Here is a 17,020-nt window from a genome sequence, read left to right on the forward strand (position 1 = left end):
ACAAGTGTTGGCAGAATAATGCTTCTGCACACCTAAGTGGAAAAGAGCCTTTTGCTATATTTGCTATTTTCCTTATAATAAATCCTAATGTTCAAGACGGAAAAGATCTGATGTCCTATCAGATGAGTAAGAGGAAGCAGACAGATGCTCTGGTCACTCTTTTATTGAGAGACTGTCATGTTTGCGGGTCTAAACAATGACGTTACCACTTCCCTACATACCTCTGGACTAACCCCTCCATGCAAAATAAAGTGGATTTACAGTCGAAAATTACGAAACAATTGGTGGAATAAATCAAGATAAATAGAACGGTGATTAATCCCAGCAGCTCATCTTAATGGGCCGTGCTAAATAGAATCTGTCTATTGATTACACATGCTTCAGAAGGAATGACTGTCAGGAGAGAAGCATAATCTCCATTTCTATTGTGTTGTTTTCCAAAGTGTTTTGTCTTTGCTGCCAAACAATTCTCTCATGCTTTAGATATTTCTATTATTCGGCCTTTTTGTTTGTGGTAAGTATTAAATTCTGATGACACTTACGGAGGTGAACAGTCGAGCCCAAAACTCTAAGCAAGTGTTCTGTGCAGCCACAACTACTATGTGTCTCAGCATAGCTCTGTGGTTGTCGATTGCTTTGTAAAATAAATTCCTACACCCCAAGATCAATGTTTACGCTGAACTTTGAATTCTAGTTTTGTTTTTGATGATCCTCTGTTTATAGTTGTAGGTGTAGTTCTGACTAGACTGGGATATAAATTCACTCCTGGTGTATAAAGAAGTCTCAGATTGTGTGTCGAGCGAGCATAGACAATGGCGCCCTTTATAAATTCCAAGCGAAGACCACTTTCAGTATGCGAGCCACTGAGAAATCATAAAATCATAGAGCGAGGAGGTAAACATGGGAAAAGTAAACAGGGACGATTTGATACAGTTGAGAAATTCATCATGCGTCTTTTTTAAAAGGATAAAAATTGAGTTTTGCAGCAGAAATGACACAAAAGGTCTGGTTGTCCTCCAGCGTTTGTGCCAAGTGTAGCTATTCATTTGCTTTGTGGGTAACTGCATGCATACATAGAGCGTTGTCTCTTTGTGCTTCGTTATGTGCATAAGTGTGTGTGTGTTCCTGTGTCTGTTTGCCTGCATCTCTTTTTGTGGCATGAACAAACTGTTTTCATCGGCGTTTATGTGCATCTAAGTGTGTTTTTTGTGTGTGTGTGGGTGAAGCTGAACAAATAAAGCTAGTTTCCTCTTTGATTGTGTTCACAGTGTCAAGCACTCAGTCTGTAATTAGCACACAGACAGCCATCTGTCCAAACAACCAGCTCAAAACAACTCCTGTCCTGCTCACTTTCACAGCTACCACAGCTTCCATCCATCACTAACTCTCTTATTTGCTCACTCGTCTCTCCATCTGCCTGTCTGACTCTATCTATCTGTGTACCTCCATCTCAGTCTGTCTCCTCGTCCCTCGACCTTTTTTATAGTTTGCTCAATTTCCAACTCCACCTGCCCGTCTCCTTCTCTTTTCTCATTTTCCATCTTTCTCTGTTTGTACTGAAAAAGTCTCGACAATTTTATTCAAAACACTGAACCGTAACGCAAAGGCTCGATCTGTTCCTGTCTTGTGACGGCTCAGTATGCTCCACGAAACTCGCAGTAACTTGCCAAACCGAGAGGACTGGCAGTAATATAACACAGTGGCATTTATGACTCAGAGTAGTGATGGCAGAGGGGGAAAAACAGATTCATGTTGTTTCTTAACCATCAGCAATAATAATTTTCATAATCCCACATCAAACAACGTGCTTGCGCCACTTATCAACAGTATCAAGCAGTCGTAAAATCATATTCCAGAACATGCAACGTCTGTGGAGATTGCTTTAAATCATTTTTAGGAAATGCTGTGTCGACATATAGTGACTTCTGTTCTCACAATTACTAACCTCAGTCCCGTGCTGCAGCAGTCAGAAGAAAAATGTCAAGGTGTCCACAGTTTAATACTATTTATAAGTATTAATACTTATTCTTATTCTAGGTACTTATATACATACAAACCCAGGCTGTTTGTTTTATTATGATCCATAGCGCCCCCTAGCCTTCGTATTATAATAGTATGATATTAGCGGGAACCCAAAAGGAGCTGTTGTGAAATCAGAGGAGGTTGTGTGGATGAAAGGATCAACAGTGGGAGAGCGTCTTCTAGTCCGTTACCAAACCATCTGAAGTCTCTCAGCTCGGTGTTGGTTTCACTTCATTTTAACATAAACAGGCAGAAACTAAACCAGAATGCTTCAGCGTCGAGGGAAGGAGTTCACTACTGTGCAACACACTGACTCTCTTGCAAGAGAAAGTTACCGCTATGTGACTCTGACATTCGCCTCGTCCCACTAATGGACAGGTTTGGGTGAGGTTGCAGTCAGACCAAAGTCCTGCTGGCAAAATCTACTTACATGGTGCAAGTAAAGCAGAGGGGGGGGGCAGGGAAACAAATCATGTCATTTCATGTCAAATCACGGAGGTCTCCTGAGGCCCCCCCTTAGAATTGCCTCATACTTTATGCAGCAACTATTGTGCAATTGTTTCAGCTTGTGTCTTCTTTACTTTCTGAGATGTGGAGGTTTTAAAAATAGTGTTGCTAAAAAACATCAAAGTTCCATAAATCCTCACTTTGAAATATTAATACTACACACTTATATATTATTCTGGGATTGCTCTACATTCTTATGACTTAACTTGTCCAAAGTTGCTTATTTGCCAAGTTATTCTTGCTGAAAATTATATTTTAAAAATTCCTCTATGCTTTGCTCTTCACGCTGAGCCACTGGTATTTTTTTAATTGTAGTTCTTTCTAAGCAACAAGATGCATGACTTACAGAAATCAATATTTCTGATTTATGAGGTATTAAAAAGTGTATATTGCCCATGTATGACTGCTATAAAAGTATTTGTCTGGAAGAGCAGTTTTTATATGGAGTTGGTATCTTGAACCAAACTATATTTATCTATATTTACATGAGTATTTTATGGGTTTTGGTGTTTTTTTTTCTGTTGTTGCTGTGGCTTTCATTTTCTTACAGATTTGTTGTTTTGCTCATGTAACCTATTTAGTCAGTTTATCAGCTGGTCATTGTGTGACATTGTTTTCACCTGTTTTTCATTGTGTGTAACCAATTATGTGTCTGTGCGTTGATAAACATAGTGAATGGAGTTAGGTATCCTTGGGGATTAATGTAAAAGATTTTTAAAAAAAAAACCTAGGTCTTTAAAAAGTATTTAATTTTGGAATTACCTCTTAAAGCAAATTTACTGGGAATTTAATTTAAACTGGTAATTAAAGATTTTAATTGATTATAGCCGGAATTAGATACAAGCTGAAACCCAATTTGCTATAATCTTCCTCACAATTGCATGCTAATGACTTCTAATTAGAAAACAGGCTTTTTAACAAGTCTTTCATTTTTCAAGAGCTTCTCAGTTGTACAGAACATTATCACCCTGTGATTGTTACAGCAGTTTAATACATATACAGTCACTTAATGTAATTGTAGAAGAAAGTTAAATGTCAGTGTGTACATGAGAAATGAATCCCTGCAAACAGAGAAAGTCTCTGTTAGAATAACATTGAGTTGCAGCTGTCACTTGCTCATGCACAGGAGAAATGATCCAATGTGAAAATATCTTTAAATCAGAGTGTTGGGGCCAAATTGTCATCGCTGAGTGTTTGTTTGTGTGTTTGTGCTCCTGTGGGATACAATCACAGTGAAATGAGTGTAATTAAGTTGCCACTCGCGCCGAGCTTCTGTCGAGAATTAATATTTACTGGCCACATGTGTTTTGTGATTTTATGTATCTGTGTAAGAAGCATCTTCCTGACGAGTTACCTCCCACCCCCCATCAGGTGGCAAACACTGAGGCCCCCTGGGTAATTTGCGCGTGTGTGTAATTCTTTGATATTTTGTAAAATTAGGTGTTTGTTTATATGTGTTCCTCATACAAAGTGTTGATTACAAAACACTCAAAGAAAGCTGTACTTATTCTAAATACTGCAATACTTGCAATATTGCCGTCACAGAAAAACCACCACAGCTTTCATTTTGAGCATAAAAATGTTCAAACTATGTATTTTGCTGTATTTATCAAAACAAGGACCAGAATATGAACTTAAATTCTTATATTCCACAGGTTCAGAAGCTTCACACAGCTGCACCACTGTACGTCTTGCAAGCTTTAAGTTTTTGTTATAAATATTTAATCTTGAGTCAGGTAGCAATCAATCTGCAAACATTCAGGCAATTATGCGGCTCATCCTCCACTCCAAACACTCAAAGCTTATTAATGAGGATTAAAGCATGACTGAATGAAGCATGATTCTGCAACTGCGTGGCTTATTACTGCCATGTAATTCTTCCTGCTGGAAATCAACAGTAAACACCATCGACAATTTGCAAGTGGTTTCTCATGCAGGTCGAGTCCATCCTGACATCTCAGTGAAGGGAGGGGTCGTCAATCATATTGTACATCCTATTTAAAATGACATGTGCCCAAAGCTGATTCTTCACTGGTGTTGACAGACATGTTGTGATGTTGCTTCATCTAAAAATATTTCAGACTCTCTCTTTCAAAGCTAAAGTCGTCAAATTCAAGTCTTCACAACTCAAGGTTAAGAGCAGTTTTTACTCAGTCTTTCTATTGATTTTTGTATTTTGCATATTGTAATATTTCTTCTTTGTTGCTCTTGGACTTGTGAAGGAAACAAAAAGCAAAGAATCTGTGGAGCGATTGAAACTCCTCCCCGTCATCCATCGATTACAATGCTTTTGACAATGTGCGTCAGTCTATCACAGCCATGACACGTTGAGACAAACGAGCAGTCACACTCGCACTCCTGTTTTCGAGATCACGCAAACTCCACAACAGATCTACTTGTTGAGAGGCGACTGTGCTAACCACTTTAACACCGTGCCACACTGCTACTTCATGGAATTGTATTTCCTTAGCCAGATGATAAGAATAATTGTCAAAGTAGGAACAACAAATGAATAGCGTTGTGGGTTTGCTGTAAGAAACAGTTCTGGTTGTTCTAAATTCTCTCCATTTGATAAGAATGGAGGCCTCTGTGTCCCCGGGAAACCTCATGCAAGCTGAAGTTTTTTGTAGCCTTCCCCAGATCTTCTGCCTTGTCTCAACCTCTGAGCTCCTGTTTTATTATGTGTGGCCCAATCAAGATGTAGAAATGGGGGAAATTTAAGATTGCATAGCAATGGATCTAAATACTTATGTCAGTTTTTCCTTATTCATAAATTTACCCCCAGAAATCACTTATTGCTTATTACATGAGGTATTGTGTAGATTGATTAAGGAAGCATAAAAAAATAAGCACAAGTTATAATATAAAAAAATGAAAGGGTGTGAATGCAGTATCAGCTGAGGAATGGCAGAAAAGTAATTAAGAAACCTTCTCTAGCACTTTCTTGGATCGCATCCTCATCCACACAAACATTTTTAAAGACGGTTAAAGTCAGACTGACAGACTGAAAGAGAAGCATAAAGATAAACAGACGTGGATGGAAATCAAACACACATTAGGTTCATGGTGAATATCAACATTTGTTGACGGCAGGGCCTGTGTGCATTTTCTCCGACATTAAGCAGAGAAACGTCTGTAAAATGGTATCATGAATCTGCAGGGATTGTTCATTGAAGTGGTGAAAAGCTTCTTATAGTGGTGCACTGCTCCGACTCTCTGTGGTGCCGTCACAATCTGACAATAAAAATGCAGAAAGAAAGCATGGTGCATTTGAACTGCGCTGACATTCATTTCAGAGGGGTGGCCTGGTGCTTTGAGACCTCCTCTCTAAAAGGTTGTGACTCTGGTTTGGAGCCAAGTCATGTGGTCGGTCGATTTAACAACCGTTCATTAGATACTTTAAATTCCTTACACGCCAGTGTCTCATCCTCACAGGTGGTTTTGCCTCACCTTACGTTACCTCTTCTCAGCGCTGAGTGGGCGACAACAGACTAAGCATGATTGACAACCTTTTTTGTACCAGGGAGGATGGGACTCTTTGCATCTTTACCTTCCCATTTACATACCACTTACCAGCACCTGAATATAAGTGGTAAATTATTTCAGACTGGTGGAGCAGCTTTGAATTGAGTGCAGAGGCCACGAAGGAGGATTTTATCAAAACATCTTAATGGGCCGGGAGTGAGGAGCTCTCACAAATACATGCATACAATAAAGAGGTTCAAATAATGTAGGGGAAAATCATGGGAAGGTTTGATTTGTGATCTAATGGGATAATTGGAATCAAAATGTATAGTTAAACTTTTCATTTAATGGGTTTTTCAAAATGGGTTTGAGTGTGAGTTAAAAATCACTGTCAGTGTCTAAATTCTCATTAGAAAGAAGTTTGTTACCTCCAGATGTTGTATGGCAGCCCGCGTATTAATGAAGAGAGGAGTAACTCAACCAAAGTTAAGATGTAATCAAAGTAAGAGTGCAAATAAAGGACATGACAAGTGCGTCAGCGGCAACCCCCGGAACTGTCAGAAATGGGGTTGTGGAAAAATAAAACTGTTATACTGGTGCTTCTGTGATAAACCCGTAAAAACAGGATGACGGAGTTTGATTGCTGGAAAGGAGTGAGGAGACGAAGACAAACGGCCGATGATTAAAACACCAGATTTTGGTTACGTTAACTAGAGGTGTTGAGGACATTTGTAGTCATGGTTACAACGATAACATGTGGTTTGGATTGTGGAAGGGTCAAGGATAAGAAGTTGATTGTCAGTCTCACATTAGAAATGAACTGAAGTCCCCTGTGTTTTATTCGGCCCACCCACCTCCACCTAACACAGACAACTACATCACCTGACTCTGTCCTTTGCTCCTGTCGTAATTACTACAGCTGCTAAAGGTCGCCTAGCTCTTAAAGTAATTATAGTTCATAATCAGGTACTTGGATGGGCAACCTATGGGGGTCATTTTATGGAGGAGGACCTTTCCTATTAAATAGCAAATGTGAGAAATGACGAGGTCTAAAAGCTTTGTGGAGCTAAAACACTAGTTTGGACCATCACATTTAGAATGAAGAGTTTTGTAACATATAATCTTGTTGCATATTCAGTAAAGACATTTTGAAGTACATGTTTTGTGGTTTTCTCAGCCAATTATTTTTCCTTACACCCCATCATTGCTATTTTTCCTCCCCTCCTCTGGATGCCTGGTCCCTCACAGGACTCAGTGGTCCTCTCATTTGTCTCTGCCCCGGCCTCTCAGTGGTGAAACCAAACTCATTGAAGTCAGGACAGCAGAGTCACTGGCCGTTTTCTGCCAGAGGCTGGGAACCCACCTCTGCACTTGGGGCACTGTTGGTTGTTTGTTTGGGAGGGATGCTCCTTCTTTTGATGCCTTTTCGTTCCAACAAAGATTTTGAGTTGCATTATCACACTTGCAATTGGTTCCAATAGGCTGATGTGTGAATGCTATTGATTAGGACTGCAGAGGAGGAACCGACAGTGACGTAAAGGTGCAAGTGCATGGATGGAACATTACTGGGAGCAAAATGGAGAAATAAAAGCCATTAAACAGTTTGCCCTTTTTTGTAGCTTGAATCTTGAAACAGTGAATATAATCGCTTGTCTGTGAGTAAGCAGGTTTGCAGTCAATGGGAAACTTAAAACGCCAAGTAAGCTAATGATCGGTAAAAGAATAGCTTAAAATATGAAAAGATCATCAGACAGACCATACAAAGACAAAAATATATTTTACGACTCCAGCTGGGGCCAGTGACTGTGACATCACAAGTTGCAGAAATCCTGACACTGTTTCTGAATATGTGCATTTCTCCATTGAATTGATATTTCTATACTTTCACAGTATTTATATAAAACCCAGATCTGCTTTATGATTTAAATACAAACATGGAAACCTCACTTTCTGCAATATGGGAGCTTTAAACAAGTCATGTTGCAGTGCTGTGTGTAAACATGAATTATTGTTTTGGGGACTTTTGTGTGCCACTGAATACTTTCCAGACCTCGGCTCACAGACCTTGAACTCAGTTTATGTACAGAAAATAAATCTATCTCTCCGTTCTTCTGCCTCCCACCTCCCATATCCTCCCTCCTTTCCTCCTCTGTCCCTCCTCTTGATCTTTCTACTCCCTAACCAGCCTCCTCTCCATTGTATCGTGATCTTCCCCCTCTCTCCCACTTTCTTCCCCCTGCATTTCATCCCCTGTCCTCCTCCTTTCATCCCTCCTTCTCTTGCCCTCCACTCTCTCTCACAGTAATTGATAGCACCCAACGCTGTTATTTCATCCAAAGGGCCCTGTAAACAAAATTGTCTCTGACAGAACCAATATGGAAATCTCCAGCAGTGGGGCCATGAGTTATGACATGCATTGTGTGTGTATGTGTGTGTGTGTGTGTATGTGGGAAGCGGTAAGAAGTGTGCTTTTGTGCATACATGTTCATGTGTGTGTACTTGCCAGCAAGACTGGAGGATGCTACTCAGTTCTGCGTAATAAACCCTAGAGCAGCTAGTCATTTAGTTGTGTGTGTGTGTTAGTGTGTGTGTGTGTGTGTGTGTGTGTGTATGAGAGAGTGAAAATGTATCTTCGTGTGTGTGATAGGAAAGGGTCAAGGCCAAATTGACATCAAATGGTCTAAATTAGCCCCACTTGTCTCCATTGATTTATGGTGGGCAAGTAAATTGCATCTGTAGCTGCAGAAGTGGGGAGGGGCGGGGGGGTTGTGTGTAATTGATCTCTGGCCGCTGCTGGTGTGTGTGTGTGTGTGATCGCAGTGACAGAGGCTGTAGAGGAGATCTGGAAGAGGAGCGTGTAGTCATCATGGCTGCAACATTTACATCTAACCCTCTGCTCCCATCGCTGCTGGGTGCACTCACACGGACACCAGGCGGTCTCTGAATACACTAAAGATTTGATTCATCTTTTAAACTCGTTTTAAACTACATTTTTAACAAAATGTACAAAGCAAAGAAAGAGAAAAGGTACAATTTGACGGTTTGCCTGTGTATTTTTTTGTGTTTCCTGTTTAAAATTTCTTTATAAAGCTCAGAAAAGGCAAAATGATGAAAATAATGAAACAAAGACGAACCAAGCCAAAGCTAAGATTTATGGTTCTGTTCTTGTTTCTGCAGAAGTCAGTGGAACTTGGTCGACATGTGTTCGAGCATGAATGTTAGTGATAACAATTTGTGCGTCTATAAATGTTCATGGTTTTTCTCTCTGTGTGTGTGTGTGTGTGTGTGTGTGTGTAGATAAGTGTTAACCCTCCAGCTATATGTGTTCATCTGTGATATCTTAGATGTGTGAGGTCTTTGTGTACCTCGGCTTTATACACACACACACACACACACACACACACACACACACACACACACACACACACACACACACACACACACACACTCACTCACTGCAGCTCTGATTTACTGTTCCTGACAGTGGTCTTGCTGTGCGTTAATACGGCAACAGAAACCAGTTGGAGTGAGACAGAAAGGCGTCCCCTGTCAGTGACTCAATACACTATGACAGCATGTGTAATAATAACACACACACACACACACACACACACACAGTAGGCTATGATTTACACAAAGACTCAAGCTGTCTCCCAAAACTTTCCGCACAGACGTCCCTCCTCAGTCTGGCTGGGCATAAGCTATCAGACATGATCAACGCACATACACACGAGCGTGCAAACACACATGGACACACACACGCCCGCACACTGTAAGCCTGAGCAGTTCTCCTCACCAGCCTTAATTGGATTCTAATGTATTCAGTTTGCTCCACTGAGCAAAGTGATGGCTATGGTTTTCCAACTGCAGGGAGAGATGGGCAGAGGGAGCAAGGGAGAGAAAGTGAGATGGAAAGAGAGAGAGAGGGAGGAAATTACAAGTAAATAGGGAGGTTTGTCAGTGGCGCTTATCTTCCTCCAGCCGCTGAGTGGAGTGTATGGTCTGAACAAGCTGTCGACAGAATTTCTACAAGAGACATTTGACCCGAGAGAGAGAGGAGCTCTGTCTGTATCGCTCGCCCCTCTGTTGTCGTCGTTTCTCCCAGCGCTCGAATATAAGGATGAAAGTCGAAGCCACTGCGGCAAACAAACCTCAGCCGCTCACACACAAACATTATTTTGACTGTGAACGTCAAAGGAGCACGATGAGTGTCCTCGGCTCAGTCCCCTTGCTTTGTCCTCCTGTGCTTTTAAATGAATGTGGTGTACGTACGCTCTGCTGGAGTTAACGATGAGTTCCAGTCAGTTGTGTGAAGTATCCCAATTAGTTTTCTGAGAGAAGTGGAGTTGCAAAGAAACTTCTTGATGTTCAGTAAACAGGATTCACAGATGGACTTTTTAGCTGTTTTAACTCCTGGTGATTGTTATCGCACAGCACGTCGGTCAACTCTGGATGTTTTAATGTGTTTTATAGATAAACTTGAGTGACTTGACTGGAGCAGGGCATCTCTCATGCAGAATCAAATCGCTGCTGTTCTGTTCTACACTGTCTCTCTCCTTTTTCATATGCCGATAATAAATATCTGCAATAAGCTAGTATCAAGCAATATATAAGCTATGATAATTTATGTTGAGCCCTAAAGCGAACATGTGTACTTTCAGTGTCTATCTCAACGTTGGGGAGTGGTGGAAGGTGGAGGGCCGAGGTTAATTTGAGAACTTTGGAGAAAAAGCACCAAACTCATATTCTCTGTGTGAAGATGATTCTCTGCAGTCTGTGAAAGCTTGGAGTGTTTAGGTCCAGTCCGGTCCCTGTGGACAGGCCCTTGGTTGCTGGTCAAGAGGAAGTATGTCATATCTGGCGGGTGTGTTGAGTTGTTAAGTTTGGTTTAGTTTGGAGTCTCGGGGGAGTGTTTTCATTCCAGTTGATTGTGTATGGTCCCAAATATCAAGCTATGAAAAACGGTAAACACATCAACTTGATATCAGCTGCTGCCAAATGAACCATCTGGCTGAGCGGTAAGAATGGGGCCCGGGGGGGGGGGGTATGGACCCGGGGAAGGTTCTTACAGGACTGCTGAAGGCTCGGCTCAGGGTGGAGCATGCTTGGTATAAGATGGTGGACGATCTGGTGGCTTTTATGCTCAGTGGTCGGTATGTAGTGTTAGTCTCTTGTTTCTATTTTCTTCTTTGGCAAGTGTATTACATATCCACCATACAGACAAAGAGAAAAATCAAAACTTTTACTGGGACTTTTATTTTGTATTCTCTTCACTTGCATCTCTCTGGTTGTTTTACTTCCTGTTTCGGTGAGTGTTTGCTCCGCCCTGATATGTCTCACCTGTGTCCAGTTGCCTCCCCTGTGTATTTGGACTGTGTTCCCACGTCCTCTCCTCTGTTTGTCTCAGTTTGTGTTTCTACTCTGTTCCCTGTTGATAACAACTCATTCTACACTTGCCTGGAGAACTAGTTCGGTCTTGCCTTCCTGCCTAATGGAGAAGCTGTAAGTCTTGATATTCATATTAAATATTCTGCCTCTGTCCAGTGTCCCCTCAACACTTTTTCATGCTCAGCTCCAGTCAGACCTGCTCTGCTTCCTAAACTCTAAACCGGAATCACAAGTACTTTTAATGGCTGTGATAACAACTTTAAAATTAAATACTGTCAGTGACTTCAAAGTAAGGAGGGGAATTATGGGCGCACACAGCTCTTATATTTTTTTCGATTTTAAAATTTTAAAATCAGCGTCTCTGTGTCTCCTGGGACCGGCGTGATGTGCACTTTATGCAAGAAGTTCAATAACAAGTCTGCTCCTCACTCACCTTTCTGTTCACCTGCATGAAGGCACATAGGTTTGTATTCGTCATCAGTTCTTCAGAGGCTCTTTGACATTTAAACGCTCGTATAATGATGGAACTCTGTAGTATTGAAATACTACTTGACTTTGTCCTCTTCAGTTCTCACACTACTCTTGGAGTCAATGCATTGTAAAGGCAGCAGTGGTGGAGGACGTACTCAAAAAGTTTACTCTGTAAAATTACAAATAAATAGACAAAAATGTTGTATAAGTACCACCATAACCTTTCTACTTGCCAAAAAGTAAGTACTTGTTTTTAGATATATATACTAAGTGTGAAAAGTAAAAGTACTTTCTCATTTTGTCGTATTCCTTAATGGCTCTGGTCTATTACATCATTATGGTTGAGTCTCTGCCATAGGAGGCGTGGCCTAATGTTACCTGCTCGCTCTGATTGGATCAGTACATCAATTCCCCTCTTGCTATTGATTATGTAACCAAAGGTAAATCTGCTTAAGTTACATTAAAAATATACTTAAGTACAGAAGCTTAATGTACCACTGTAAAGCAGATATTATAATAACGGTGGCTGCACCACTACAAGTCACCTTCTGTTACCCACCTTCACACTCTCAAGACTTGAGCCCCGTCCAACACACCTTTAAATTAGAGCAGCATCAGAAACGGAGGCAAAGTGCAGCAAGTCTGACATACGCGCCATAAAAAGTGGGACTTGTATATTTAAGGAACTGAGCTTGTGTGGGACTCGTCCTGTCTGCAGTGCTGAAGTAGAACAGGTCAGTGACTGTGGTCATCAACAAGCATTTCAGAGCATGATCTTCATTTATCCTGTAACATCCATTACAGGTTGTATTCGAAGTTACTCCTCAAAATGACAACGCATCTGTGATAAATGAACGACTTCCTTTTTGTGATATAATGAATGATATGCTGCTCTGAGGCGTCGCCATAGAGACAAATTCAACTTTCTTTATAGGCTAAAGAATATTTATAACCGATATCTAGAATGTCAATATTTATATTTAACAGCAGAATTTTCTTCTCATACTTTGAAATGTGTAATCTTTTCTGCCTCTAGATACGAAGAGAATTATCTGCAATTCTTCTTATTCTGTATCAAATTTCCTCTCAACAGCCAGTGGGGCCTCATTGGTATACAGACGCTGTATTTGTACAAATATTACTTTTTACTGCATGCTTGCTGAACTAATACCTCGCCGTGGCTGAAGCCCCAAGACGGATAGATCAGTTTAAAAATAAAAAAATAAAAAAAGATCTTTCAGGCTTAAGTCACGGGGAGCGCTGCGGCTGGCTGAAGGAAAAAGTCATTGAGTGGAAATTAGAATAATATTTTAAAATGTTGCTGATTTGGTTCTCCTTCATAACGCTGTGGACAGATGGCCCAGACTTTATGGAGTTGTGTTTGGGGGGGAAAGTGAGTGAAGGAGGAAAAAGAGTGTGCAGGCTCAGCTGAGTTCACGTGGTTGATTACATTGAGAAGAAGAGAGGGAATTGACAGAAGGATAAATTAAAGGATAGATGCATCAAGGAAAGAGGATACTGCTAATTAAGGACGGACGAGGGATGAATGGATGGAGAGGTGTTCTGTGCATGCCATTACCTCAGTTTCGCTTCTTTTTGACGCTAGGGGGTGCTGTTGCTCCTTCTTAGTCTGTTGTAGAGACCCTGGAGTCAGACAGACGGACAGACAGGCGGTCGCCCATCTCCGGAAACCCTCCATCCCTCCATCCCTCCACCCAGCGACTGATTTGCAATTCAATAAGTCACAATGTCATCTCTTTAGCTTTTACACATTTAGCTGACAAAGGGAAGCAGGCGTGCTGCCTTATGAAATATAGTCCCAAAAAACACACACACACATACACATATGTCCTATCAATAGAAAGTGAATGAGTTTTATTACAAGGTGCATCACATCATATTGCAGTTGTACAAGCTGTCACACGCCTGTGTGTGTGTGTGTGTGTGTGGGTGTCTATCGATTACAGAGAGAACAGGTGTAGTGTGTGTCTTTGTATGAATAATGCAGAGAGAGGCTTTACAAGGATAAACGACATGTAAATGTGCGCACACACACAAACCACACAGAGACTTTGGCCTCATTTTACAGCAAATCTTATTTCAAACTTTGAATTTGATTTCGAATCAAGTTTTTTTTCCTGCAGTGCAAACTCCGCTATCCATGAAAATCTATTTCTGATGTGAAGGCTTTTGGTTTTGCAGTCATTCATTTTTTAAACATCTTTCAATGCCCTCTTGTTTTTATTTTTATTTTTTTTTGTATTCTAGTTGATTTCACTTTCTTTTAAAATTGAATACATTGCAGATACTTCAACAGTTGCTATAGTTGTGGGTTGGATGCCTCCAACAGTGAATGAAAATATAATAAAAACCGCATAAAGAAATCTGAAATAATGAAAGAATTTACAAAAAAAGACCAAATCAATTCCTGGACACTTCATTGGCTGCTCAACTGACACTCAAATATTCAAGTCCCGCCCCCACTCTCCACCCTCCTCAGCCCCACAGCCTCCGCTGCTCTTCCTCCTCCTCCTCCTCCTCCTCTGCCGGCTGGTGCAAGTGTCAGACCTCCTCCTCCTCGGTCCTCTCCTCCCTCCATCCCGCGGACGAGTGGATACAGCCTCTCAAGTTGAGCCCAGACGCGCACACACCTTGCACAGCGAGAGGAGAGACAAGAGAGGGAGGACGGAAAAGAAGAGGAGACGGAGCTGCTGCCGGGGCGCGTGGAATTTGGATTTTATTTTGAGCCTCAAGTGACAGTTTTTCTCGGGTTGTGTCTCTAAAGTGGACTTTTTAATTCCCTGGATGAGTCCTCAGTCCGCTCTGCTGCTTTGGTTTAAACTTTGGAAGAAAGAAAAGTGTGATTGAAGGAGAGACACTCGAGTTTCCTCTCAGCCCGAGTCGTCCCGTTTGGATAAATTACGCAGAGAGGAGCGCACGGGAGAACACAGCTCAGCGCGGGGGGAACAGCTTCACTCCTCAGTTCTGGTTGGAAGGAGAAACACCGCAGACTTTTTTTTGAGGTGGGGGGGATTTAAAAAATCCAGAAGCCTCCCTACACTGGAATTGCCCAAAAGGAGGGGGGTGGGCTTCTTCTTTTATTACTGACTCCAGGAGGATTTATAGTTTACTCCAAATCTAATCTGCTCGGTGTCTTAGGTCAGCGGGAGCGCAGTTTGGTCAAAATGAGATTACTGATGGCACCGACTCGGTAGTGGTCTCTCTGGGGTAAAAGAAGAGAAAATAGATAAAATATTTAAAGACCGCCACCCTCCCTTTTTTATCCATTTTGTGAACAGTCCCGGAGGTTTGTCTTTTTGTACCGACAAAGGGATGGAGATGGTGAGGAGACGGGGAGGCGCACCGGTGGGATGTCGCCTCTGGAAGACGGTGCTGCTGCTGTTCCTGTGGAAAGGTAAGAGATGCAAACGCCGGCGCTAACTTGTCGCCAGATTTAAACCTTGTCACTTGATCGATTTGGACTGTCACATTGCATACACCTAAAAGAAATATAGTTTATTTTTCTTCCTTCAAATGCATCATATTGGAAAAGCTTTGAGTTGTAAATGTTGTGTTGTTTTGTTGGCTCGTTTGCGCACTTTGCATTCGGGTGCATGTTAGAAATGTGTCTGCAACAGATGAAGGGACTCGGTTTGTCCACCTCTCTCCATCCTGCGAGGAGGCGATGTGACCGTGCACATTCACCGAAAAAAGTGCCAAACTGCAGCAGGTTGCATGTGACGCTTTGAGACATCTCAGAGATATCTGTGCCATATGGTGATCGCACAACTCCAGCTTGTACTTTCCTGTAAATTCAAATGAAGCAAGTGGCATTTTGTAAAAGCCAAACGACGATCGATTAGTTCATATTCACCTTGACACCTCTTGCATCCGTGCATGCGCGTGGAATAATAAGTAATTGACTGAGCCGGAGCTCGGATGACAGACGCGGAACCAACCCGGTGCCATTTGAGACGCGAGGACCGCGGCTGCTCCGAGGCTCACCCACCCGTGTGCCCGGCTGAGGTCCCCGGGGAAGAGACCATGGTGTCAGCCCGTCTCCTCCACAGAGGCAGAGAAACAGTTGGATATGAGAGAAAATGAAAGAGTGAGTGCGCATGGCACCGTCTGCGCGCCTGGAATCCGATTTAGAGATGCGTGTCCCCGCACAGATGAAAAAGGTGATGTGAAGGATGTTTAAAAAAATGTTGTGTGGCCTTTTAAATGGAAGGAAATCCATCTGTGTACTTGTACCCTTGTTAAAATTCTGGGGTGGAGCAGGATCCAGAAATCTAGAGATCTTCATCCAATATTCCAAAAGCTTCATAAGACTGGGTTTCACTATATAAAGCAGAAATAACCAATATAAGAGCGAAAAAGACTTTTCACTCAACTTTATGATATTAATTTCCGGCAGCAGGAGCAGAGACCTTGACACAAATGAGGCAGTGGCTTTTTGTTCAGATGTGAAAATTCACCAACCCCTGGCCTCGCAGCTTCTGCTCCTATTGTGTGACAAGTTCTCCGTTTGAACTGTGACAGATGTGAACTGTATGACAAACTGTGTCAATTCCCCCGTCTACCTGACACGCGCTTCTCCTTCACCTCTCCAGTTGCTCCCTCAGTTGGTGTCTCATCTGTCTGTCGCACTCCTCGTCTACTCCTGCTCTCTTCTTCGGCTCGGCCTATTAAAAGGAATGGAATCAGCATATGCTTAAAAAAAAAAAAAAACTACACGTCAAATTTGGGATTTATCGAATGTATAAATTCATTTTAAACAAGATGCCCGAACACATCAACCAATGTAAGAAAGGAAATAATGAAAGCACCGTGCCGTCCCATTGGGGCTAAAGAGTCATCAATTCTCATTATTCCATATGGGCTGACACAACACAGCAACACTACTGGCTGCCAGCTAGAGGCCAGTGTTCAGTGCAGCTCTGTATCATATACTGGATTCTGTGCTCTAATAACATCATCTAACCTCGTCCATGCATTCGTAAGCATTGTTGATCTCTCGTCCAGCTCCTCAGTCTTTCCAGTATCACCTCAGTGTAGAGCGACTGTACGTAAAGACGGAATCTAAGGGTCCTCTTGTCTGTTGCCTTCAACCTTTTTTCTTTTTCATCTAGACTTATTCTCTGTTAAGCGCAAACTTCTGCCAACC

General features: G+C 41.9%; 1 protein-coding gene across 1 annotated transcript in view; it reads left to right on the forward strand.

Annotated features, from left to right (window-relative positions):
• The first annotated feature begins 14,394 nt into the window (after positions 1–14,394).
• LOC109637034 (transmembrane protein 132D) overlaps positions 14,395–17,020 on the forward strand; it is a 200,081-nt gene continuing 197,455 nt past the window's right edge. The window contains exon 1 of the mRNA XM_020099141.2: positions 14,395–15,268. Within this exon, the coding sequence (XP_019954700.1) occupies positions 15,187–15,268 (82 nt within the window). The 5' untranslated portion in view covers positions 14,395–15,186. The remainder of the gene's footprint in view (positions 15,269–17,020) is intronic.

This window comes from Paralichthys olivaceus, chromosome 4 (genome assembly GCF_024713975.1).
Source record: "Paralichthys olivaceus isolate ysfri-2021 chromosome 4, ASM2471397v2, whole genome shotgun sequence".
NCBI lineage: Eukaryota > Metazoa > Chordata > Actinopteri > Pleuronectiformes > Paralichthyidae > Paralichthys > Paralichthys olivaceus.